General features: G+C 36.6%; 1 protein-coding gene across 6 annotated transcripts in view; it reads right to left on the reverse strand.

The window, feature by feature from the left end:
• The window catches only part of astn1 (astrotactin 1), a 342,853-nt gene that overhangs the window by 172,310 nt on the left and 142,679 nt on the right, over positions 1 to 27,864 (reverse strand). For all 6 annotated transcript variants that reach the window (XM_023335801.1, XM_014476012.2, XM_023335800.1 and 3 more), the window contains 3 exons: positions 20,758 to 20,924; positions 16,112 to 16,306; positions 2,302 to 2,429 (listed from right to left, as the gene is read on the reverse strand). In XM_023335801.1, the coding sequence (XP_023191569.1) occupies positions 2,302 to 2,429; positions 16,112 to 16,306; positions 20,758 to 20,924 (490 nt within the window). The remainder of the gene's footprint in view (positions 1 to 2,301; positions 2,430 to 16,111; positions 16,307 to 20,757; positions 20,925 to 27,864) is intronic.

The following is a 27,864-nucleotide window of genomic DNA, read 5'->3' on the forward strand; positions in this document are numbered from 1 at the left end:
AGTTATTTGTTGCTGACTAAGGCAATATAAAATTTCAATTCAGCTAAAGTATGTACGTAATTGTGAAACCAGGTTTAACCAGTTTCAAGAAGTGAAAAACCTCATCTGTGTTCATAATAAGTCATCTTTCTTTTTGTTAAATTTTCCGTTAGACCAATACCAATGCCACACCAATGAAAGTTGGTGTCCTGCATGTTTTAGATGTGTCCCTTCTGGAACAAAGCTGGATTAATGATTCGATTACATTCTCAGTGTCTTACCATTTTCTATGGAGGCCTGTTAAGGAGCCCTTTATTTGATTCAGGTGCACTGAACCAGGGAAGCATCTAAAACATGCAGGATACAGGCTCTTGAGGACTGGATTTGGACAGCTCTGCACTATAGTTTCCACATACTCAAGTGTCAAACTGAAGTGCAACGTTTAGATGCATCTTGGCTTCAACATGCCAGAATCACATAATGAAATCATTGTAGACCTGGAATGCAAGCTGTGGAGGTAATTTAGTCATTTTATTCAGCAGTGTTGGACCATGGACACGTCTAAAAGTTGCAGGACATCGGCCCCTCAAAGACTGGAGTTTGACACCCTCACTGTAACATCAATAATCTGTTTTCTTCTACCATAATTTAATAGAAGAGTAAAAAAAAAAAAATCACAGTGACCCAAAAGTATGCTGCTTGCTACTGTGCTGCACTGCTGGATGGGCTGGAAATATATCTCAATTCATGATATTACTTTTGAGTGAGGCCCACGGCTGTTACATCCAAAGCCCAGAAAAGAGTCACTAGAGGAGAAGTGCTGCTGTGCTGGGCTCTGTTCTGTGTGCACTTCACACCCAGGGGCGATGGATGGATAAAAAGGTTTGAACTGAGCAGGCAGAGCTAGGGACCGAGTGCGGAAGATGAGGAAAATGAGGGCTCAGGGGCATGACAAAGGCAGATCCATTTAGATTAGGCGGCTTTAATATCCTCAAATTTGTCCAAGAAAAGCAGTTTGAGCTGACGCTGTCCCGTCTTATTTGATTGTCCATCACAGTTCAGACAATCTCAAATGATGTGGCTTTAAATTGCTACTCTGACAAGAACTGCATCTCTGCTGTTATTTGAAAAACTACAAATTGTACTCTGGACTCAGGGATTTCTAAACTGAGGCACTTTACAGCCACTTAATCGGGTGTAGAAAGCAAATCTAGCAGCTGGTCCGAATAAATCACTCCCACGAAAAATGCTGAATCACTTTCATTAAGTTTAAGTCTCCTGGTGAATGAAGACAAAATGATTGTACATGTATGGAGTCCTGAAGAATATACTCCCTTTATTTATGAGATTTCTTCTTTAAAGACTTAATTTGCTCTTTAACTGAAATGTCGCAGGAAAAACAAATTAAAAGAATATATTGTTCAAACTAAATTCTCTAAATAAAACCATCATGGTAAATTTAGACTGTAAGTTTATGCTCAACAGAAAACATGAGATATCCTTATGATTCATACAAAATTATGGTATTCTGGAAATGCATGGCAAGCCAAGGAATGGTTTTATGTTTTTATTGAATCTACTAATTAAAATTTTAGAAATGTAATCATTCATTCAAATGTTTTGGGTTTTTTTTTCATATTAAATTTAGTACAGTTTAGTAAAGTTACAACATTACAAAAAAAAAGGAAACAAAATAATATAGTTCATTCATAAACCAATTCATTAAAGTGTTCCTCCCCCTCCAAACATTTTTGTTTGGCGTTTTGTCATTTTCAGTAGCTGTCCACAGCTGATAATCTTATGGTCACATTCGTCTTGCAACCTGTACAATTTACACTAAACCTGTAATAAAAAAAAAACAAAAACATACCCACCTGTTATTAGCTGCTGAAAATATTACGGTTCCTTAAAAGTCATAAAGTTGGCCTATGTTAAATTAAGAAAATGTGTTTTTATTAAAAAGCAGCATAATTTTTATCCTTATTGTGGTTAAAAATTATATACCTGCTGTAAAGCAAATTGTAAACTTTTGTCTGGGAACCACCTGAACTTACAGAGTTGTGTGGTTGACCTTTAGAAAGTTGTCAGCTTCCTTCATAACTTGCTGTTCAACTCAGTGACCAATCATCGCATTGTAAATGACGGCCTAAATGTCACCATAGTTGTTCAAACACCTTGGGATCTTAAACATCTAGTCACACTGATTATTAAGCTCTCAAATGCAGATAACTTTTGACATATTTGGATTTGGAGCAGCCAGTGATAAAACACTGCAGTGCAGGCGTGAGCCAAGAGAGGAAACTATGGAATATGGTTTCATACCCGTCAGGTATTCTGGGTCAGGCACAGGGTCTGACAGCTCCTCGTGGCACTGGACCTCCGTTGGCACCGATGCCACCACCATGCCATCTGGGAGCTGCTGCTCAATGCCTCGGGCAAAGTTCTTCTGCCTGGTGAAAAGACCGACAACAGGAGGTTACTTTTTTTTTTCTTTTTCAGTGGACCAAGATGACAAAGAAGAAAAGAGGGTACTGGAAGAGGAGCATGGTAAGACATTGATACAAGAGTGGTTATGGGATAGATGAGATGGGGGCAGAGAAAGAACATCTATACTATATACAAACACTTTTGTCGTGTGCACATTAGTAGCAAAGAAGGTTAAATACAGTATTTCTGGGGAAAAAATGTTATGTCCTTTAATCTGCTTTAGAGGCATTTTGACACATGATAACCAGGTGGCCAAGGTAGCACTGATTAAAAAAAATCTAATTAGTTATGTCTAAAACATGGAAGTGACTGGTTCTGTCAGTGCAGACGGACAAATGATATGCATTATATGAATACATGTGCAAAGATGTGTGAAGCCCAATCTTGCTCCACAGACTGGGTGACAGACTGTATATATTATTTGTTCAGTCAGCTGCCAGTGGTGCTGCCTGAGTGTCAACGGTGTTAGACACTTTGAGGCATGTAGAGGATTATACAATCAAAAATGTCAACACTGAAAAAAAAAGTGTGAAATATTAATTTGTTTGCTATTAAAGGATGATAAACTTACTGGTGCTATTTTATTTCCCCTTTATGTTTGAGTATACTTCTGTTCTCTTTTAAACTTGGAGTACTTTTTTAAATTACTATATGTTAATCCCAAATACTTGTTGGTGTTTCAGATCAACTTAAAATAATTTAGAACTCACCAATGTAACTAAAGCCTTATCTTGCTTATTTTAAAAGGGTGTTATGAATATTTTATGTATTTGAGAGAACAACGTTATAACATAATATAAAGCTCAAAAAAGTTGATTTTACATAATCCATCCTGATCAGCCCCTTTAACTGACTGATGCGTTATTTACCAAGATGTTAGGTTTACGCTGTCTCAACTATTGTAAACCATTTTCTTGGGTTAGTGAAGAGATTAGAGTCGTGTGGCCAGCTTAGCAACACCGTTGCTTCATGTAATGAGTATTCATGACCCTCCAGTGACCCACTTTCAGATGCAACTTTCTCCACTGACTTTTCATATTCCATTTTCATTCAATAGAGCACATGTGAAAAAAAACAACCTAATTTGCATCAAAGTGATATACATGTACAATAATAAAAAAATGCAACAAAATAGGATTGGTTAGATAATGTATAAAAGCAGTGAATAAAACCCCAACCAGTAAAAAAGTAAACACTGTATGCAAGTGATTAAACCAGATAAAAGACAGGTCCAGTATCATCTTTAACCTCTGTAGCGTTTGGAGGCAGCAACTGAAAAGGACTTAAATGTAAGATTAATTGATAAGTCTGCAAGATACTGAAGAACAATTTCATGAAGACAATATAGATAGAGTTCAAGTCAAAGCATTATTTAGCTCTAATAGGAAGATGAATTTTGAAGGCAATAAAGTTAACACAGGTCAAACCCTATTTACAAGGACTAGCAATAATCTAAGCATTAAAAGATAAATACTATGTGGGCAAAATACTTGAGACCTTTAAAAAAAGCCCATAACATCCATACATGTCTGACGGAGATGCTGGCGCTGCTGTATGCTCCTCCCATGTTCATAGATCTAACACGCCACTAGTAGTGACAGATGCAAGTGTAGCATTTTTTATGTCTAAGGTAACTGACATGCAAGCTCCTAAATGGATTAAAATTCAAAAAGACTTTAACTAGACACCAGAAAACAAACAAAAACCAAAGTCTACAACAACAACATCAGTGTCCTATTTTAGTTATTTTTACTGGCTCCATGCCTGGATGTAGGAATAGGGTTGGAATAGTGGAAAAACAAAGAAAAAGAAATCCACATAGGAAAGTTTATTTGTACTGCTACAGTAAAAAGTATTAAGAGTGTCTTCACTCACTATGTCTATTTTCTTTTGCAGCGAATGACTCCTGGTTGAACTCCCTAACGGGGCCCATTTCATCACCCCCACTTACGGTGCCGCTTAGGGTCACAACAAGGTTTCAAAACATAACAACTTCAATAAATCAGTGGCTTAAGTCCTTCAGCCGTCACAAGACCACAGCTAATGAGGAAATATCTTCTTCTTTTCTCCTCTAGGAAACTGCAGTCATTATCTTCACTCCAGGCTCACAACTTACAAATGCCCTTTGGAACCTCGTACTGTACATTTTTTACAAGTAATGTTTTATTGAATATTTCAGTTCAATGCTGCATGAATAAGGATGTTCTTTCTATTCACTATAGGGTGAGGGAGGCTAAGACTGTGTAAAATACAATACATCTTAGGAAAGAAGATGTGCCATGCTTGCTGTAACATGATTTACATGATCACAGTTAAGTTTGTACATAATAATTCGTAGCCGATAAGTGTGCCACAAAGTTGACCAGAGAGTGAATAACTTTATCTGACTACCGTTTGATGTAGGAGAGGTTCATCAGAGGTTTTTCTGCAGTGGAAAAAAAAGTGACTGTTGCCATTGGAAACCAGCTTAATGAGAGTAGTGAGACCGAATACAGACCATTACAGCCATAAACCTGAAGCCATGGCTTATAAGACATTAAACTGCCTTGTAAAGCTAAAGGGCAAGAGCGGTGTAATAACTTTTTGCTGATTTGTAATTGGAGGTAATCAGTCTTGCATATTAATTTGACCCAAGCTGCTTATAAAAGTACAGCCTTAAGATTGTGTGCCTCTTCTTAATTGGACATTTTGTAAGGAAACTGTAAACAGTTTAAACCAATTTGCAAGTCGGTACCACAATCAAATACAGATGTGCACACGGATTTTGCATTTTGAAACAAAATCATTGACATCTATCAGTCTGGAACCATTTACAAAGCCATGTGAAACCCATTCTGCACAAATGCAGAAAACATGGAAAAGTTGTGAACCTTCCCATCACTGGTTGACCAACCAAAATTACCCAACGAGTACATGGAGTACTGGAGATGTCTCTTGCCTCATTTAAGGTTGGTGTTCATGATTTATGTACAGTACATAATAATCCAAGACAAAATTTCAGAGAAATAGTTTCCTTTGCATTTTATACTAAGTGTATGTTAATTGTAGGTACTCCAAGTGACGATAGTATTATGTCTTTGAACATACATGAGTGGGCAATTAAAATGCATGAAAGATTTTTCAGCTTCACACTCCACCTACTTCTGTTGTTAATATGTACTCCATATAATGCTTCGCTTGATTCATGCAGTGTTTGACGGGGGCTGAGCTGCAAAAACAGCGCACACAAATATTTACAAAGCACAAAGTGATGCCTTTGGGAAAGTCACAGCTTTGGAACAACAGAACCCACAGGCTGAAGTGAAACGCTGGTAGAAGGGCCGTGTGCAATGTAACATTAAAATGCCTTTGAGATTTTATAGACATGGTGTAGCTGAGGGAGAAATGGTAATTAGAGAAACAAAGCTGTGTGTTGATCAGCCAGACTCCTTTTCATGCAGCCCAAACATCTTGACTGAAATAAATGTAAAATTACAGAGAAACAGGGAAGTGGCATATCCAGAAACAAACGCAGTAAACTATTGTAAGCTTTATTTATCAGCTCAGCGTCACAGATGACTCTGCTGGTGTGCTCGATTCCATAAACGTCTACTGAAGCCCCAGTGTTTGCCTGAGGAGACTGTAGCTAGTGGAGACTGGCTATCGCCCATATGAGGTGGGTTTAGTGGTTAATAAACAACTCCAAGTCCTTGATATCTCACATTTTAAGTTAGTTTAAAGAAATCCTTTGCTTAAGCCAAAAGCCAGATTTTGTCAAATCATTATGTAAAAATTCATCAGTATTGGAGCAAATCAAAAGGGAATAATTTCACATTATGTAGTGAGATACATGTATGTCTATTTGGAAAAAGATTACCAAATGAACGCTGGCCATTTTGTCCCTTTGCTGAAACCTTCTTTTCCAGTTGTCATTTTGTGTGTAACTTTAAGGATGTAAGTAGGATCTATCAAATCACACTACCTTGAGGCATTTAAAACCCATTTAAAACAGATGATTTAAGTAATTTTAATAATCTACTGATTACTCCTTATGTGCTACATGGAAATGTGGTTATCTGACTCCAATAAATAAAATCTGGTAGCAAAGGTCTCAAATAGTTATTTTGGTTTTTGTCATCAGTCATGGCCTCTCATATTTTATGCAGTTGACTCTTCCAAATTAATATTTGAACCACATTCAATCATAAAATGTAGTGCAAATACATGAGTGTAATTTTATGACTTAATATCTCAGTGTTGCATTAAAAAGACCTTGCCTATTACATTCTTTTATTTAGTTTATTGGCACTTAGTAGAAGTAGGCTACAATGAATGGCAATTAAATCAAGAAAAAGTATTTAGTATTTAATCAATGTATACTTGTGAAAAATTATGGGTAATTTTAGCCATTTAGCATTAGTAAAATGTAGGGAAATTCTTATACTTTGATCCATTTTAAGGCATCATCTTTTTGAATCCCTATCAATCAGTGAATCTGTATTGTTTTAGTGGTTCAGTGAAGAAAACAAGCACTTCCTAGTTGGCACTGTTTATGTAAATTGTGCCGTTTGACACCAAAAAGCACAGTTTGACTTGTTCCTTCCGAGTCTGCTTTTTGCTCACAAATGTGGCAGAGAGGGTATGAGAAGAAAAGGAAAAAAATATGCTCTCCTGACAAAAATATAAAAGAAATTTTCACAATAACACTACTATACCTGATGCTTTTACAGTGGCTTCACTCTAAAACTCTGTTCAAAAGGTGAAACTGTAAATGTTCAAATGTTCTTCACAGATACTGACTTACAGTGCATCCGGAAGATATTCACAGCACTCCACCTTTACCTCGGCACTTTAAGTGGAAACACTGAGGTGTAAAGAAGAGGCACTGAAACCAACCACGACTCCAAGAAAATCTTCTTGAATATACCTTAGAAAACTGTGCCCACATGTGACAAGGAAAGGTGGAAGATGACGCTAGTTAGTTTAGCTGTCTAAACGTACGTTTTTTTCCTGTACTATGCTGTATGACTCATCAGCTTGCACTGAAATATAAGTTATGTGTTGCTAAATTTGCAGCCCAAAGCAATCACAAACAAGGCTGGCTGGGATTTGATCACGCTGGAGTCAAACACCTGTCACTTCCTGCTGAAAGTATTTCTGCATGATTTCAGCTGTCATTTTAACAAAGCACATAAAAAGGGACTGTAATGACTGGATCTGGGTTGTTTTGCTGAAGATGGTGATTTTTTTTTTCCTCTTAGTAGCATGCTAAGTGGGACATGAGCTTGGTTCCATTCAGTGCATTCATGTCTGACAATTTTCACTGTTAATTTTGTTAGAGGATGACATGTAACATTTAACAACCATCTGGCACTGTGAAGATGTCATCATTCATTTCTCTTTTGGATGTTCACAGAACTTTTTCTTTTTTTTGTTTTTTGCAAAACTGCCAGAAGGCAGTGGAGCTTTTTTTTTTCTTTCTAAACAGGACCGGCAGAAAAGCGGGCACCTGTTTGATAAATTATTTGAATGTAAAATTTGACAAAGCACTTAGATGGTTTAGATTCATATCAGTCGTCCTGTCGCTATTGTGTGCTTTTCTTACAGTGATTCCCTCGACAACGAAGCTCAATAAGAGACAATTAAAGCTACTAGCTAACCCCCCTCCACCTCTATTAGTCTACAGCAAACACATTTTATGTTTTGATTAAGTGAGAGTAAATGAAGGAATTCCTCGAGGGTGATATGCAGGGTGTGGTGCTGCAAGCTAAAAAAAGATTTTGGAGTAATAAAAAGAATGCTCTCGCAAAATAGTTTGGGGGTTGGGGAGCTGTGTCAGGTAGGAGCATTGACTTAATCATTGATCCCAAGCAGCAAGCAGAATGAGAACAAGGGGCACTAAAATATTCATTAAAACCTGCTCTGAGCTTGTCGAGAGAGAGAGGAATAGAGAGGAGAGGAAGGGGAGGACAGTTAGGAGTAATGAGAGGAGGTTAGCTTTTTAACATCTCATTACGGGGAGTCCACCGGCTCCCACTGAGACAGGAAGACAGAAACCCTGTCAAAGCGTTCTGTAATTTGAAGCCGGAATCACATCGAGTCCGCCACTCCCGAGATGTCACCCTGGTAGGACCTTCTTTCAGGGGGAATGGCTGAGTTGCCTCTCCGGTTGCTTTGTAACCAAAGTCATCCTGTGCCCCCACTTCCCCACCTCACCATTCTGCTCGCCAATGTCAGAAAATCAAATAAATAACCCTTTTTTTATGAAAACAGCAACCTTTCTGCAAAGGGAGGTTGGGATATATTTCCCTTAGCAAAGACAGAACAAACATGAGAAGCATTTCCAGGGCTGGTGCGCTTCAAAGATGGACCATAAGGCCTACTTCCTGGGGAGGGAGAATCAAACCAGCTCTGTGTGCGCGAGTGCCAATGCTCTGGAGGGATGGTGCTGAAAGAACTGTGACTGCGTGTGTGTGTTTGTGACTATGCATTTATGTGCATAGTTCAACATTCTGGCTATTTTGTCTTTGTTGGTGTCATGTCAACAGCCACCTGCTCACACCACTTGCTGCTTCTCCGTCAATCCTCACCCATCTCACATTTGATGCTCCGGACAATCAAAGAGAAAAGCACACTAGGGGCACAGAGCTGATCCACTGCTACACACACACATCCTAGTACTTCCATCCACACAGACGCGCAGACAAAGAGAGAGGGCTATGTCCCAAATAAATAAAACATTACAAGCAAAAACACTGACTTTGACTGTTTACATTTTTTGCAGCTTTCTGCAGATGGGAATGGGATTTTGTTTGAAAAGGAGTTGGGGTGAAGAAAAGAAAAGGTAGGAGAGTGTACAGAACCAAAACGAAAAAGGAGCGTAAACAACAACAAAAAAAAAAAGCAATCGAGACTATGGAACAAACCCAGAAAAGTAAATATTGTGATATTTTAGAAGTGAAAGAAAACCATAAGAAATGGGAAACCTCCATCCAGGGTTTAACAGTATAAAATGTTGACTTCTTTTGTGAATGATGGGAGGCAGATGCTTTGTGCCACTCTTGCTCAGTGGGGTAGGGGCTTTTGAAGAGATGCCAGTGAAGATCACATAAAGACTTTCTTTCTCTCCCTCCGTTTCTGCTTCCAGTTCTCAAGGACAAACAGGGTTTCTAATCAGAATGTGTGTGAATGCTGTTTCACTTGCTTTCTTGTAACTAATGAAAAGTTAATACCCGTCTGCAGCCTTGCATTTGTATTATATATAGTGGCTGCAAAAAAAGAAAAATAAACTTTTCAATAAGCTTCTCTTAAAAGCCATTTAACTTGACATATAATATAGGCAAATATTGTACAATCTAGATGGCATATCTTTTAATGGGAAAATACAGTGAAAACACAGTGAATGCAAAAGTCAATGAAGAATTCACTGAAGCAATGAAATGTATACTCTAGTTAGTGTTGCGGAAATTAGTCTGTCTATAAGATCGCATTACTGTAGGTTATAAAATTAAATCCACTGTTGTCTTTAGACTTATATTTAAATGTTTCAGAAAATATTATTTAACATTTAAAAACTATGAACTGTGACTTTTTTTAATAAGATGTTATGGGTTAGTGAAATGTATTTAACTTTGAAATAATTTCTTGCAGTTCGTTCACAGAGATCAGCTTTGTCATTATTCTAAACCTAAAGCCAAAATTGACATATTGTTAGACTAATAAGTCAAAGCATCTGGTTGATAAATGAAATGGATTTTGTTCTCGGTAGAGAATTACATAATGATTGTTCATGAGACTCAAGTTTGTTAATTTGATGCCAAGTCGAACTTTGAGTTTTTAAACCATCCAAGTTACAAACTTTATTGTCTTGAATCCAAACTCAACAGGCCATTTTTGTGAGATTGTCATATGATTTTCAAAACGCACAAAAAATGCTACAAGATTTCTCGTTTCACACAATAATAAAAATGTGGTTATATTTTCCATCTTTATGCCGTTTTCAAAGCAATTTTGGAAAGACGTTTCTTACATAAAAGTCTATATGTCAGCACGTGCAGTAAGCATATGCTGACGTTCGTCTGACCCATCAGTGTACAAAGGAATATAGTTTTGTAGATTTAAGAAAGAAAACTTTTTTAAAGCGGACAAATTTAACTGATGTCTGGTCACCAAATGCCAAGACAGAAAACGGATGGAGTGAGTGTTTTAGCTACAAAAATCCGACATGCAAAAAACATGCATAGTGTGTTAAAGCTTTCAAGCTACTGCTTCCAGACAACAGTATTCCTCACATTTTCCACTGATTTCAATAAAATCTTCAAAATAAAAATAAAAATACAAGCTGTAGACTTTTTCTCAAATTTGACATTTCAAACTTCTTTACAACTTTGGCTTCTCGACTGGCTTTTTTTCCCTCTTTCTTTTATTTTTGTGTTGCTTTTTTTTATTATTATTTTGGTAAATAAATATAACTATGGTCAATAACTTAAAAAGAAAACTTCTAAAAAGTATGATGTATGCCATTCTAAGATGCAAAAATAGATCTTTTATTTAGTATTTTAGTCTTTTTATAAGAGCATAAAGAGAATGTGAGGTTTTTATTTTTTGTAGCTCATCCAAATGAAATTTGAACACATCAAAAACATGGTGTGTTGGTTGTCATATTTTAGGAGAGCACTGCTATTAGGATTAATTGACATAAGCAACACTTCAGTCTTCTCAGCAGGAACCACATTGTCTAGCTCTTCTGTCTAATGGCGGGATCATGCCTCTAACCTCAGCAGGAAGCAGCAAGGTGGTGGGATTCTAATTTGATTTCTTTTTTGTTTTATTCCCCCTTTTTCAAGAAATGTTGCAGCCTCAATAACTCGTAATAAGAAACTAATTCCATTTTCTGCAAACAAGTTACTGTTAGTGAATTTTGAAATACACATTCTGGTTTCAAAAGCACTACAAATTAAAGCTTTCTTCTTTTTTCCCAGCAAAAATATTTAGTGAGGTTTTCTAAAAAAAAAAAAAAAAACCTGCATTTATTTCTTCCTTTAAAGTACTTTGTATTTCCAAAGTAAGAAATTATACGTAAAGCAATTAACTTTGGTGATTTGAAAAACATATAATGTACATTGATACCCTGAAATACATATAATAGCCACGGATTCAATTCTTTTTGAAAGCAAAATTAACATCCATCCATCCATCATCAACACCAGCTGCTGAGGTATGCTTGTGCCATTTTCCAGTCATCATTGTACGAGAGGCGGGGGGCAGCCTGGACAGTCCACCAATCCACTCAGGGCAAAATTAACAAATCACTTTGTTTCTAGCAGCAAATGTTAGAAATCTAGACTATGTAGTTATAAATCTGGGTTAAGATGTGACCAAACGAATCTTATTGATAAAAAAATTCAGGTCATACATCTACCTTGCTTGTCAAACCAAGCGGCACAGCTGTTTAAAGCCGTCAACCTCAATTTATGAGCACATGTGAGGTTACTCTTTTATGTTTTCTATATGCTGGAAAAATCTCTAGAGGCGACGAACACGTTTACAATTTGAACCAACATACTTTCCTTCAGTCATCTACAGCACCTTTTATTACTGACTCCATGTTCCATTCACTATTTAATGTTTACTACAATGGCATCTGATTCAATAAGTGAGAGCAACTGTGCATATATTTAATAGATAATTCAGTTCAAAATGGCTTAAAATATATATTTGTAATGTCACATTTTTAATCCAGTTTTATGAGAAAATCATTCTCCCAGGTTACCTTTAATAATAATATTTAACTTCTTTAAAGGGAAATTGAAATTTTTTTTGTGAAAATGTAATGTGCAGGGTTTGATTTCAAAATATAAACTGAAGTTTTAACAAACGTCAAACCTCAAATGGATCTCTGGTGTGCAGCTGCAATGCTCACGTTACGTAACTGTTGTCCATTTTACACACAAGTGTATATCTAGCTCAGTAAAATTTAATTTCAGCACACTGGCTCCTGGTCAGCCTTAATTCGTTTGCTGCAATCTCTTATAATTAGGTCTTCCATTAACCATGTCTCCCGATAGAGTCTCCATTCCTCTTCCAGCACCTCATCCGCACAGGAAGCATTTGGTGTTTGTCGAAGTCTGGCTCGGATCACGCTTTCCATTCAGAAGGCTCTTTCAAATAAGATCAGAGCATTAGAGATTTAGATTATTGATGATATTAACTTTCCTGCCTCACCCAGCCCTCTCTCTCAGAGACTCTGGTGGTGGATCCCTAAGTGGGTGTGTTGCCTCCGGCGGCAAAATCCATGCACAGCCCAAATTAAATTCCTGGGCCACAAATGCCTTTGCTGACCTTCTGGCTTCCTGAGTTCAGTGGAGATGATTACAGCATGCAGACAGAGATAATTAACCACCCTCAAAATACTTTCCACGTCAAATCAAACCCTGTACAAATTAGAAAGGATGCGCAGTTCAACTTGCATGGGTGTTTAACATGAAGCCTCAAGATAAAAAGTGAGGTGATTATTTTTTTCCACTATTTTCTCATGTGAGTACTTTCCTGAATTTTATGTTGCACAGTTGTTGGACGAGGGCAAATTCTTATCAGTATTCTCAATTTTTGAAGAAGAGATCAGGGAAAATCTGTCAAAGAATCTTTGCCCCAACGTGAAACTACTTTTACAGATACCGATTCGATCTGATATGTTTCCACATCCTGTGAAACCATTTTGCTAATGTGCAACCTGAAACGCATTCCACCCCGAGAGAATCTCAAAGGCTGATCTGCAGCCCCTGGGAAACCAACACCACTGTCGGCGATGTAAAAATCACTCGCCAACATGGTTCATATGATACGTATTGCAAACCTGTGTTAAAAGGTGTTGTGCTGGATCTGCTTTATTTCCCAGGTATAAAAAAGTATGTTCTGTTTCCAGAGAAATGTCCAAATGCTTTATTCATCACAAATTTATCCTAAAAACATGTTTTAAAAACCCTGTGATTTGGTGCTCCTTTCAAACATATCACTATTTTAAAAAATTCTTTCAGACCAGTTAATAAAACCTTTACAAATAAAAATGTAAAAAAGTGTGGGATGTGTACATCCTCTCTCAGTGAACACTTTTCAAAACGATCTTCCTCTACAAATACAACCACGAGTCATTTTCACAACGTCACACTGAAAGTATTTGCTCATCTTTCTTCTTGGGAAAATTTAATTTCAGCAGGAATGTGATTTTACTTTGTAATTCAACTTTGCTGTGAACATTTCCACAACTTTCTCCCAGACCTGTCTGCTGTGTTCTTTGGTCTTCTTCACACTGTTTGCTCGCCAATATTCTCAGGCAAGTTTCAGCGGCCCTCACAGCAATGAGTTGAAATTAAACTTAAGTGGACTTTATTTAGTAATAAGATGAGATCTGAAGACCATTTTCACACTTCAGATTTTTCTTTATAAATAAAACAAACAAAAAAAAAACAACAACAATGAGTTATCTACCTTCTGCTAAATACTTATGCACTATTTTGTGTTGGCCTTACATATAAAATCCCAATACAAAAACATTGAAGTTCCTCACAACAACATGACAAAATCTGGAAAAGTTCAAGGGATATGAATACTTTTGAAAGGCGTTGTATTGAAAAGGAGGAATTTTAGGAGTCTGCCACAAAGGCACACTTTTATTTGATCATTAGTAAAGTTTAAAATCACCGGCTCAAAGCTTAGGCGCAATGGGTATCGTAGGTATCTCTGAACTACTCAGATTTTATTGACTGATATAGTCTGCAGGCATTACTCTCTGAACGTATTTTGCAAAGAGCTTGTACTAAATACCCTACTGAGATCGACATTTTTGGCATGTAGTCCAAAGATGAAACAAATTGCTGTTAAGGGATGTTTCAACTGGCACATTTCAACTTGGTGATAAAGTCGGTGATTTTTATTTTTTGTGATGCTGTGTGTCAGTCCAGTATCTGTCTTGTGGCCAAGGCTCTCCCTCCTGAGGACCCAAACATCAGGATCTAAAATCATTCTTTATACATCCTGAGTCTGATGTTAGTGACAGAATGAGTCACACTGAGTTCAGCTGCTGTTCAGAATCTTAAAACAGACAGTCAGCACTCTACAACCGTTTCAATTCTACGTCGCCTTATAGTGAACCACAGGCAGGAAGGCATTAAGAATCCAGGACAACCACTGGACTGTGGAATATCAAACATTTCTCTGAGATTTAAGATTTTAAGAGCTGACAAGTTTTTTCAGTAACAAACTGGGGTTAGAGATGAAGGCAATCCACTCTAATTTCAGTATCAGATCTGTACTGGCAATGAACCGTCAGCTAAGGCCAGAGACTGATCTGTTAGCCTGGCTTCCTGTTCTCCATTATTTATTTATACAAACTCATGTTAGATGAAGAATTTAGAAATGACGGCAGTTTGAAACAAAAGGAACAAATGACAGAGAAGCTGCTTACAGCCAGCAATACTAATCGGTAATGAAAGTTGCTAAAAGCTAATTAAAATTGGTCCTGTGATATGTGCTTGACTGATTAAAATAGGAAATCATTATTGACTAAACTGCTTTGTGTGACTTTTCACTATTGTTCAGGTTAACACATGATTACAAGCCTGCTCATAAAGAATGACCTTTCATAGGACATAATCTTGTTATGGAAAAACTTTTGTGCTGAAAGTAGTGATGTTTAAGACTATTTCCACACCATTTGGACTCCAGTGGCGCGAAAGCTATTTTTTCAAACTTCTGTAATGTTCTGAAGTCCATTCTGCCCCTCAATCCCACCTTTACCTCTGAAGTCTGCATATAAATCCAGCAGCTCTGCAGGATAATGTGAATAAATGCATAAAAGGCTTGTTCTGAGGTGTAGTATTATTTCACAAACAAAAAGACAACTGAAAGTAGGTGCACAACTCCTAGCTGTACAGCTGGTAGGATTTGATGTTTTATTTAGTTTTAGCTGAGAAGAGGACAAGAACAAAATTTTTTTAAATAAAAAGCATAGCTGTCCAGATTAGACTCCAGAAATTTTAGACTGGAGCATCTCTTGTTGCAATCTGGTAGCCACTATTATAAATACCTCTGTTAGCTTTCTGCCTCCCATCACAGAAATAGAGGAAAATGGCAGAGAGGTACAGACACACAGACCTGACAACAAAACAATAAAATACTGGCTTAGACTCAATTTAAAATGAAAACCAATCAGCTAGCACAAAAACATCACAAATTGAAATATGCATTATTTTGTTTTATATACAGTGACTCGTATGCAACTTTTGAACTGTATGAAGTTCAACAGTTTCATAATGTGTGTGTTAGATTTGATGTTTCTTTTCCTTTTATTTGAGAAATGCTGCTATATTTCACTCTGTCTAATTTCCTTAGCTATTTTCTTATGCAGTGGCACATAGCCCGAAATTACATTCCTTATAGGACAGCAAAGTTTATTTTATCCTTATTTTATCTTTCATATACAGCTGCCACAGCAACCTATATTATCCCAGCCACCGTAGAGAGTTTGTTATTTAAAAGCAATCCATCAGAAAGATGTCAGCACTGTGGGAACCTAAACCCTAACCCCCCCCCGACTGTTTCCCTGCTGAGGCACAAATGGCAGGCAGTCTACCACAGACCACATTTCACAAACAGCTTTTGTGTTTACCTGAACGTGGCCTTCAGTATCTGACCAGAGGTGCTTTCCTGGGTGTGGTTGTTGTAACCATAGAAGAGGTCTCCAAAGACGGTCTGGTTGGCAGGAATGTCTGTCGCTTCGCCGCAGTCCACACCCTCAATACAGGACTCAGACAGAGGCAAGCATGACCTCCCATCAGGACCGCGCTTATAGTCCTCGATGCACCTGGAATGATTTCAGGATTGCAGAAAAGGGTTATCATTTTTTTAAGAGATCGTTATTTTTCCTACCAATTTTTATAGTAAAGTATTGAAAATTTATTTAATCTGAAACTCATGTCTCTAAAAGTCTCAAAGGATCCTCAAATAATCTACATTTGATATCTAACTGATGTTGTTTCCACATATCTTCGAACAAGACCTGCCATAAAATGAACCACAGAAAGAATAAAGCATCTAAAATTAGGGGAGAGGAAGGGTGAAGAGGGAATAATCATGTTTACTATATGGAAAAAGTTTTCAACTAAATATTGAATTTGAAGAAAAAGCTATTCCCAAGCACCCACAAGAAGTTGAGTATTACCCTCTTTATGAGAACAGACGAGAACCAAATGCTGTTGCAACGAATTAAATGAAACAGCAGTCTGAATCACCCCCTGATGTAACATTAGTGTTAAATACTGTGTCTGCTCTGCAGCATGACATTTAAGTGAGAGATGACAATAGCTTCTGGCTTTCGAATGTTAAAGGGAAGTTAATGAGAAATGCTGGCGGCTTATGTGTGTAGATATGAAAAAAAAAATCTGAAACTTGTTTTACTGAGCCTTGCAAAGATTTTCATACCACATGACATTTTCATGTTTTTTTGTTGTGTCCAACTCAAAACAACATTGTGTTTTATTGGGATATTATTATATAGAACTGTCATGTTGAGTGCAGGAGTTGGACCAAAGTGCAGATAAAACATAGGAGCTCTCAAAACACCAAAATAATCAACTTACAAACAACACATGAACAAAAACACAGCAGGCTTGCGGATCCACAGAGCATGAAAATAAATTCCAGGAAGTATGACAGAGGAACCAGTGAGAATCAAGTAAGAGAAAAGTGCTTAAATACTGAGAGAGTGAAGGCAGCAACAACAGAAGTGGGCTGATTAGTTAACAGACTGCAAGTGTGAGGGGAGAGCAGACAGAAAGACGGAGAAAGAATGACACCAGGGGGCGAGAGAGAGCAAACAGGGGAGCTAGGAAAATGAAAGCAACAGTAGCCTGAACAGAGAAATGACTGATTTAACAAAAATAAGAAACTAAGGAACACAGAGCAACAAATTAACACAAATACAAACCCAAAAACTCCCAAAACAACTGAGGATACTGACAAGACTAGCAGAAGGTGGTGAACAACTGAGATATTTATGTTTCTTTTACAAGTAAAAATCTAAAAGTTAAATGAATAAATCCTTTGCAAAAATTTAGCAAAATTGCTTAACCTCTGGCTGATTGGAAACAGCACATCTGTGAGCATCAATTTTCAAGTCATTCCACAGACCATCTTTTGGATCTGAACTTTGACTGGGCCATTCTAAATATGTACAGACATTAATTAACCTAATCCATTGCATCAATTCTGGTTGTATGTTATGAGCCATTGTCCTGCTGTAAAGTAATCCTCCACCATGTCTTTTTGTAGCCTCCAATTGTATAATCCTCCAGCATCAGTTCTGGCCAGCTTCCATGTCCCTGCTTAAAGCATTTTTTCCTAGTTTTAGTGAGAATGTGAGTAGCTTTCTGGATCACCTGTGTTCTGTTGTTTTGACCTGGACATTTTAAGACACTTGCAGTTATCAATTTGACTGAGGATAAACACAAAAGGAATCATATCCCCATAGCATGATGCCTTCTCCACCATGGCTGAAGTGATGTTGTGTGTTCAGGATGATGTGAAAAGTTCATTCTTGTCTCAAGTGACCAGAGCTCTTTTTTTTTTTTTTTACATATTTGAAGTGTCTTCTCTATGGTTTGTGGCACATTTGTGGAAAGCACAACTAGTTGCTCTCTAGATAGATTCTTCCAGAAGAACTGTGGATCTTTGAAGCCCCTCAGAAGTTACCATGGGACTTGTGTCTGCTTCTCTGAATAATGCATGTCTTCCCTGGCTTGTCGGTTTATGTGGGTGGTCATGTTTTGATTGGTTGTACTAATGTACACAGTGTAGATATCTCTTAACATATGTGACAGGCCACGGGAAAAGTAGAAATAGAAGAAAAGAGGGGGAAAAAAACACTTGCATCTTGTAGAAAATAGTGATTTTCATTTTATTTATTTTTTTTTGCAAAAATATGCAAGTTGATATCCTATTTATTGCAATGTTTTCATTGCAATATCATCTTCCTTTTTTATATTTATGTGTTTGACATCATCAAAAAACTTAGAATTTACACTTTCTGAATTTGTAAATAACTCAAAATGCCGCTCACATTTGTTCTACTGTTGTTGATCAGCTGAAAAATATCAACCCTCACGGCTCATGACACAACAGTAGACACTGAATACCTAAGCTCAGTTTAATAAAATAGACATCAATATTATATTATTTCCCCGAAGTCGATATGAGAGAAAAAAGTAAAGCCAGACTGATTTTAGTTTGCTGTCACTACAAGGTGACTGACTCTCTATATCTCAAAATGTCAGGTATAAGGAATTACAGCTTGAGCTTGCCCTTCATAGCCACTCATCTGTTCCAAAAACCTTTCACCAACACATCATGACGAATGATTTTCTTATACCAACCATACATTTCTTTTAGATGCTACCTCTCTTTCCTCCCTAACAGTCCTCTGTCTGATAATCACATGGCTGTAGAGGGGAGAAAAGATCTGCTGTAGCACATCATAAATATATTTTCCCTCAACTAAATACTATCTTAGTTAAGCACAACAAAAGTAACATTTAGTGGAGATGAAACTGCATTTTGAAGTGACAACTAATGTTACAAGTTGAGGGAACCTTATTCAGTCTGTGCTGTTCATAATCAATTTCTGAATTATGAACCTTAAGTAAATACAACAGATGGAAGCTACCTAATTGTATTGATGGTGAAAATGGAAGACAAAGCATCTCAGTTTTGTTGCAGCACTCTAGTAAAGGTGACATTTTATCTCAAACACTGTTCAGAAATATATCCCTTCAGAAGTGACAGTTTGATTTGCATCTTTATGTATGAAATACATTCACTTCAAAAATTACAGTAGTACTCACAAGATGTATTATTTTTGTATAAAGTGCCAACTTATCTTCTTCAACCACCTCAACCAGACTTAATTACCTTAATTAAACTCTTGTTTTTAAATAATCTACATTAAATGTTTATTGCAAGGATATCTAGTGTTAGGTTTAATGGTTGTAAATTGTATTTTTCTGAGATAATTTCTGTCTGTGAAGGAATCCTAAGAAAATAACAAAAGACCTCCAATTGAAAAAGAAAATGTAAGAAAAAAAAAGATAACAGAACATCAAAGCACTGAAACAACCATACTGAAGGATCACATACTGTATATCCTCATAGTTTCTTATTTCTCAGTATTTACTGAGAGTTAAACATGTAATGATAACAAAAGGCACAGTCCCAACATGGTTTATGCCATTTACTTAGTAATGACAAGTGTCTTTATGTAAACATTCGTAAAACAGCCAAGTACTTTGACACAGTTTTGTTACAATAACACAAAGGCCTTTATCACCATGTTTTGGCTTTAAAATGTAACAAATAACTTTTTATCTGTTGAACTTACTTTCTCAGAAATAAAATAATGAGATTTATATTTTTATAGCTAGCATAATGTCCAAACAATTCTTTAAATGTTCCCAGCTGATTGGTGCAGTGACACCAATCAGCTGTCACTGCAGCTGATTGGTTTGTTTTGTTTTTTTTCTAATAACTTAATGGGGTTTTTTTTCAGCTTTGCATAAAAAGCTTTAACAAAGTTTTGATTAAGCTCAATGTACAGTTCTATATTCCACTCTGTCTAGAAGTAAAACATTTTACACAAGTTTTTTAAGGAAGCAGAACTTTCAGTTATCTTTTCTCTTGTGGCATGTGGGTCCAGGAGCCAATCTTTAAATTTTAGACTAGATTTGAAGCTTTCTTTTGGGCTGGTATTTTCTTTTAGAATAATTCAGTACTTACAGCTGGTTATATAATATTTTCACACACCCCTTTAGATAGTGTTCACATTTTTCTACTTGACTGTATTAAAATTTTTATTATCTTCAAAGTCACTATGTGAATTGTACTTCATACAATAATAAATCTGCACATTTATTAAAACAAAGTGTTTTTAGAGCGTTTCTAACTATATTTAAGTAGTTTTTTTTGAAGAGGGAGTTTGTTTTAACATTCAAACCCCAAAGGTCCAGCCAAGGACTGGGTTTACAAATAAGCCCGTGGCTAGAAAACCATTTCAATATTTCATTGTTACGTATTGACAATGTTAAAATTTGTAACAATTGAACTGAAATGAATTGAAATGTTTTCCTGAGTTTATGAAAGGAAGGATAAAGATTTGTATGACACCCTGTCTCATTAGTGATGACAGGACTTTAGATGACAGGTTTATGAAACAAATTAATTAAGAGTAATTACATATATAAACCGCTGACTTGTGTTGTTGCTTACCCACAGAACATCTGGATGTTGTAGAGGGTTGGGTCATCCTCTAGAGGGGCCAGCTGTTGGAGGCACAGCTGCTCACATCCACCGTTGAAGCCGTCAGAGCAGTCGATGCCAATATGGTGGTCATAGCACCCGGTCCCATCTTTCATTGGACTAAGCCCTGGAGGGCACTGTAAAAGAAATAAGTGTTAGGAAATGGCTCAGGTTAATATTTTTAAATCCCTGTGTCATTCGAGCACATGCTCTCCAGCTCCAATGGCGATAACGGAGTGGCACACCTGTTTTAAAACACATCCAGTCCTTTAAAGACTAGGCCCTTGGTGTTAGATTATTGGCAGACGTATAGTAAACTGAAAGGCTGTTTTAATACCTCTCCATGCAGAATAAACGAATAACACAACAAACTGATTTACATTTGATATTTGCTGAAAGTACGTCAGTAATGATAGCAACACATCCAAAATTTTGTTTTGGAATATAATGATCATATGTTATTTTTTAAATGAGCTTATTTTAATGACAAAATATGAATAATTGTTCACTATGGCTCAATTTTAGCAAAAACGCAGAATTCAGACTTTTATTTCTCACTGTAATTAATTATACTTTGTAATCAAGAGCCATCTCATTTGAAAATTACTCTGGTTTATCAGGAAAACAAAAACAAATTTGCACAGTATTTGTACTTGTAATGACAAAAGGAGAGAGATGGATTCTTTCGTACACTTAGACTATTCTCTCTAATGAAAACGAACTTTTTTTTAAACTCAGAAATTAGAAATGTTATTTGACATTTCCTTGTTTAAAAAACAATCGGCATCGGGGTGAATTTATAAAAGAGCTCCAAGACCTGAATTCACCCCGGCTTTCCTGTCTTCCACAGCTTTGTTCAGAATTTCCCATGATGTTTTTTTATAGACCTGTCAAGTCGACTGCACATAATAGTTTCTGTCAGCTAATACTTCAAAGGCAACTTTGATGAAGTACACTTTAACAAGGTACCACTGCGTTCACAATGGAGACTCGGCAATAGAATTCCTTCAAGCAACAACGTATCTGTGCTGGCTCATTTTGTTATCTACAGTAGTCCTACTGAATTCAGAACAAAGTTCAGGTGCCTCATTTGGCTTAATGAAGCTCACAGGTCTGCTGCAAAATCTTGTCTAATTTGCATTTATGTCAAGGTGCAGTGTAATCTGTTCTTTTCACACCAAGCGCAGGAAGAGGTTGCAACTTAAGTGTGCCTTAAGTTTAAGGCAATGCAAGTGGCTCACCATAATATGCAAAACACAGGAAAAAAAGTCAGAGAAACTAACAGCAAAAATTGCAACTTCAGATGTTGAAATATGAGAAGTTGGTACAGAATATTTAGATGCAGGCTCTTACAATGAAACTAAACTGAATACTCTTTTGACAACTAAGTGATTATCATTGTTGTAGCATAATTTATAAAATCAACAACAAAGAAAACTCCAAAAAATCACATATGGTTGTTAACTTCAAAGAGCTTTTACATGGAACAACATCATGTCTTGTCATTGTCTTGGCGCACCAGGGGCCCTACAGTAGCAGTTTAACACTGTTTAAAAGCCACAGTTACTGTCAGTATAGTTAACAACCACGTCTGTCCTTTCAGACATGTTTCCACATTCTGATGGCTACTTCAAAAATGATAATGCACCATGCAGCAAAGATTAAATCATCTCTAACTGGTTTCTTATACATGGCACTGTGTTCAGTGAAGGCCAGTGAAGCACATTTATGATGTGGTGGAAAGGGAGATTTGAATCATGAATGTGCAGCTGCCAAATATGCAGCAACTGCATACCATCATCATGTCAACATGGATCAAGACCTCTGAGAAATGTTTAAAAAGCCTTGACAAATCAATGTAATGCAGAATTAAGGCAGTTCTGAGGTCAAAAGGGTGTCCAATCCAGTACTAGGAAGGTTGTGCCTAAAATTGTATGCAGCTGGTGTATAATGTGAATACACACCCCAGTGTGAGGCGTTGGCACGACAGAGCAAGTTACTTTTTGTCAAATCTCATTTTTATCTGGCCAAGTTCAAGGCTCTATGGATACAAATATGGGCTGATTTACCCAAAAGAAAGGCCAAGTGTCATACACTGGTGTCATGTGGACACAAGTATAAAATCATTAGTGATATCATGACGTCTGAATTCACAGCACAGAAAAAGATCACTACTGCAACATTTGTATACCATGAACACAGATCTTGCAGTAATGGAGCCCATGTGCAGCGCATGTAGCATCTCTAATTCAGCACTTAGGTCCGAATACATCCTTTAAAAAAAGGCAATCACTTTGACTAAACTGGAACTCAAATAACAATATTCTGTAACCTCACATGGCATCAAAGTGCAAGTCAGATATTATGATGGAGGGCATAATGAATAAATATCAAATCTGTTTGAATGAATTACACAGAAAATAATTAAGCTCAGGGTTTTCTGTATGCACTTTTAAGAAAGTATTGTAAAAGGCAAATCATCTTGCATCAGTATTGGGAAACTGTTCTCCACAAGCAAATAAGTTTTATAATTCAGTTTGTAAATTAAAATTAAACTACAGGAATGCTCCACAATATGATATGTGACAGTTGTAGTCACTAGATCATTGTCGTGTATTTTTTGTATTAAAACAAATGGAAATTAGGATGATTTATGTTCAGTGTGAAATATTTGAAGACATGTCTGCGCAGAATGAGGCTGCAAGCTAAATTAGTGCTCTTCTATTAATAAACTGTTATTGATTTTGTCACTAAGCAAGAGAACGTCATGGCCAATACTTTATTGTTGGTGATGTAAAGAGCATATGAGATGTTGAATCTTCAAATATATCTGTGGAACAGTTTTAAAATTACTGGAACTCCTGTACAGTAGTTGGTAGATTTGTGGATATGTTTCTTACATGTGTTGAATATATTGACGAGACACTGGCCTGCTGCTTGCCATCTCAGGTGATTTATTCGTAACAAGGTTCTGACATGCAGGGGCAGCAGTAGCTCTGGGTTATTATCCATTTATCCAATAGCTAATAATCACAGGTGGATAACCTGTGGATTGCTATTAATTGAGATTTTTACTAATTTCATCTGTAATCCTGGCTCGATCACAGGTAATCTTCTGCACACATCTTGTTTAATTTACAAAATCACTGAAAATATTATCAGTTAAACATCATTGCTTGGCTGTTTGGATAAATGAGAATTTGACTAAAATGTAATTTTGTATTTTAAGATTTTGCACTATAAAACAATGTTATTCTAAGAATTAGGGTCAATAATCCACTGGTTGCTATAAGTTACAGAACAGGAAATTAACAAGTCATTCAAAAACCCTTAAAAAATAAATACTAAACTTAAAACAAGTAAATCTGGTCTAATTTTTGTGTGTTGTAACACATAGTACTTCTAACCACACTAGTAGCATCATATAAGGCTTTTGAGGTCTGCTGTAAAGAACAGCTTGCAGACTGGTGTATAGTCTCTTTTAACAACAAGCTGCAATATCTGCATTTCAGCCTCAAATCATCAAGTCATTCATTCATGGCAAGAAGCCTTTGTAGTTCTTACATTGTTCAATAAAGTGAAATGCCTCTCATGAATAAAACATATACATTAAATTTGTTTGCTATATCTTTAGGTGGCCAACAGTGATGGAAAGGTTTGGTATCAAAGTAATATAGTGATATAAAAGCAGGCTTTACTAAACAAAATCATTAAAAAAATTTTTTTGTTGTTTTCTCTGCTCTTTCATCCATTTCAGAATTACAGATGAAACATTAGTGAACAAAATAATAGAAAAATGGAGGAAGGTTTCGTGAAATTGGCAGAATGTAGATTTGCAAGTATTTGGGACAGCATATTAACCATCCACTGACACAAACAACACCGACACCATTACTCTTGGATCATTTAATAAGCAGACAGTGAGTAAAAGTGCTGTCTGTTATTCTGTGGAACAAGCTACCAGTACAAAGCCTTCTCTTGAAAACCCCTTGAACCACCATGGCTTTTAATCCCGTTGCTTAATGGAGATAAATTCCTGCAGTGCTTTTTAGGCTTAAGGGAATCAGCTCTATGCTATTGCCAAACAGCAACAAATCCCTTTGAGAGGAGTTGGATAATCTTTGCAGTTTTCAAATTCAGCTGATAGCTGATAGGTACGAGCAAAGACTAAAACTGAAAGGCAATATTCTTCCAGAAAGAGCGGATGTAAATACCTAAGAGGCTTTAGTCAGTAAGTCACAAAAGGTTTAGGTTAAATATTTAAAAAGCAAATAAATAAATCTGGTTTTGTTCTCATTTGTATGGGTGTTTTATCTATATGCAAGCTGTTTCGCCCACTCTCCATATTTGCATTGTGGTAAATCACCGGTGATGCCACTTCTGAAGTAGACATGTTTCTAAGATTAAGATTGCATTTCAAAGAACTGCAAACACATTTCATAACAAATGGAGATTAAACAAAAGTAGAAATATAGTACATTTCAAATTACACATAGTGGCTATCTAGTCTAACAAAAATAACTAATGATTCACAGCTGTCTTGTATTTTGCTTCACACTTGTATTTGCATTTTGTTCATTTTAGTGTTATTGTCAGAGATTTTCCATAAAACTCATTTAGGTTAAATTCTAGTTGTTTTTTTCTTGTGTTCTATTCTGTGCATTTTGCCTTAGTCTCTAGAGTTAGTGTTAGTCTTTACCTTTCACCATTCAGTTTTTTCCCATGCCCATTATTCATTCTTCTCTCACTTTCCTGCTTAGATTCTTCACCAACATTTCCACAGGCTGCTGATTGTGCTCACTTGGTTACCGTGTCAGTCATTTTCTCCTCCTCAGTACTTAAGCTCCTTCATTTCCTCAGCTGTTTTCACACCTACTGTGTTTACTTTGGTCTGAGTCAGTAGATGAGTTTGTTAAGTTGTAACTTTATTTTTTTTTTTTGGGTGGCTCAGTTTATTTCAAACAGTGAAAACTCCAAGCAAACCATAACCTGCTAATTTAAGTCTTGTGAAAATGTTCATTGTGCTTATTGGTCAGATGCGTCAGGAGAGGAAGAACCAAAAGTAAATCCAAGATGAAAATACGGTGTTTTTCTTTATATAATTCATTTGTTTTTATATACTACGTTGTGCAAAATTGAAGAAGTGTGCCAAATTATTGAAGGAAGATTTCTTTAAAGTTAACAAAATGTTTCAAAAATACCTCTTAAAGTCTTCACAGCTGCATGGGACTTTATGCTTTACAAAAAGAGTTGCCACCATTGTTTAGTGTGTTTATCTACTACATCCCCTAATGCAATGCAAACCTGGCCAAGGGAAAGCCTTTGGCTCAAGCTTGCACCATACACCTGGTAGCTGAGTCGGATCACCATAAACGAACCACTCCAGAATTCATTTGAAACTGCACTGAGAGCACCTCCTCTAAACGTTCTCGGTACAGTTGATTTGGTCTGCACTCTACTGTAAAAACTGTGTTCACATCTATGCAAATGAACTGCACCAAAGAGAGACACCAACCTGAGCTGGTTCTAAATTGGCTGAACACCCTTTGTCTCACTGTTGGAGTTTGCCATTGCTTCCGCCTTGGTCCCTCTGTAATTTCCTCAGGTGCTGCCAGTCCCTCAATTTCTTCATTAAATTCTAATTTCATCATGCGTTTGTCCTGTTTGCATTTGGATCCACGTCAACAGTCCACAAAGACAACAACAAATGTTGAGCTTGTTCCTAGCGCACGCTGGATTGCCGCTTGCCACAGATCTCATTTGTGGTGTTTGTGGACAGGATGTCAAGGCATAGTTGTGAAAACAGGGGTATAGATTTGGAAAATCCAGGTCTAGTCTTTGTCTTTTTCAGATTATGCCATTGTGTAGAGATCTTCTCACAACAACAACAACCATTGACAAGTAGTGGAGCAGTTTGCACCTTAGCATGAAGCAGTCAGAATAAGAGTTGGGTCAATTTTTCCAATTTGCAATTGGAAAAAGACTGCTCCCTCTAGGCTGGGAGTCAGTGTCTCTGGCAGGCAGAGCAGTAAAAGTGTCTGTGGGTTCTTGTTCGCGAGTGATGGTATGGTCGAGCAGGAGATGGTAAAACAAAGGCATTGTCTGCAGTAATGCAGCATTGCTCCAGTCTTTCACATTGAAGATAGAGTCGAGCCAAGAAGCAAAGCTTTCAGATTGCAGATCTATCTGCACTCTTACTCCACCACTCACATGGTGATGATCATAAAAAAACTGAGATTAGTTTTGGAGCTACATGGGCATGTTCTATAGGGATCTAGAGGCAATGTTATCCATTCATCAATTAACCAAATTAGTCATGGATGGATAGGAAATGTTGGTAAGAAAAGTTGGTGCAGAAATGTGAAATTACAGTAGCTTAGATAAAACATACTTGCTTCAATATATGCCTGGATTACAATTTTCTTTACAAATCTTTTTTTTAAAATAAATGTGGAAAATGATTTTTATAATGTAACTTAAGTATCTTGTGAGGACAAATGACCAATTAATGTATCCATTATACTGTCCTCTCACTGACTTTGACTGAAAAATATGACCATGAAATGTGAGAGATCAGCAATGTAACACAGACGAGCTCTGTAACATTTATAGCAAAATAGCTGTAGAAATATTAGGTTTATTATACTGAATTGTTTCACATAATGTAAAGACAATGTTTTCCTGAATTGAGGAAGAAAAAAGATTTTAAAGTTAAAATAGCATGTTTGTGCTTGTCTAAAAAAGCACTCTTGAATATGTGAATAGTTGGCGTATACTGAAAGGGGAAATCATCACCAAGGCATATTGGATTATTAAAGTCCAGCATGCTTGAAGGGTTTTTAATTAAGACAAGCAAGTCACAGAAGAAACTTAAAACTGGTTAAATAGTTTTACAAAAATCTTGCAACTTTTTAAAATTGCTCTCGCTTTCCTGGTCTTCATTTCATTTTAACAACAGCAGGAAACTTTCTAAATTGCAACAAAAACATGGATCTCTATTATGTTGACTAATTTAACATGGATATGAAGTGCTAAAATTAACAACAAATCTGAATCTATAATTGGAAATATCATACA

The sequence above is a fragment of the Xiphophorus maculatus genome, chromosome 6 (genome assembly GCF_002775205.1).
Source record: "Xiphophorus maculatus strain JP 163 A chromosome 6, X_maculatus-5.0-male, whole genome shotgun sequence".
Taxonomy (NCBI): domain Eukaryota; kingdom Metazoa; phylum Chordata; class Actinopteri; order Cyprinodontiformes; family Poeciliidae; genus Xiphophorus; species Xiphophorus maculatus.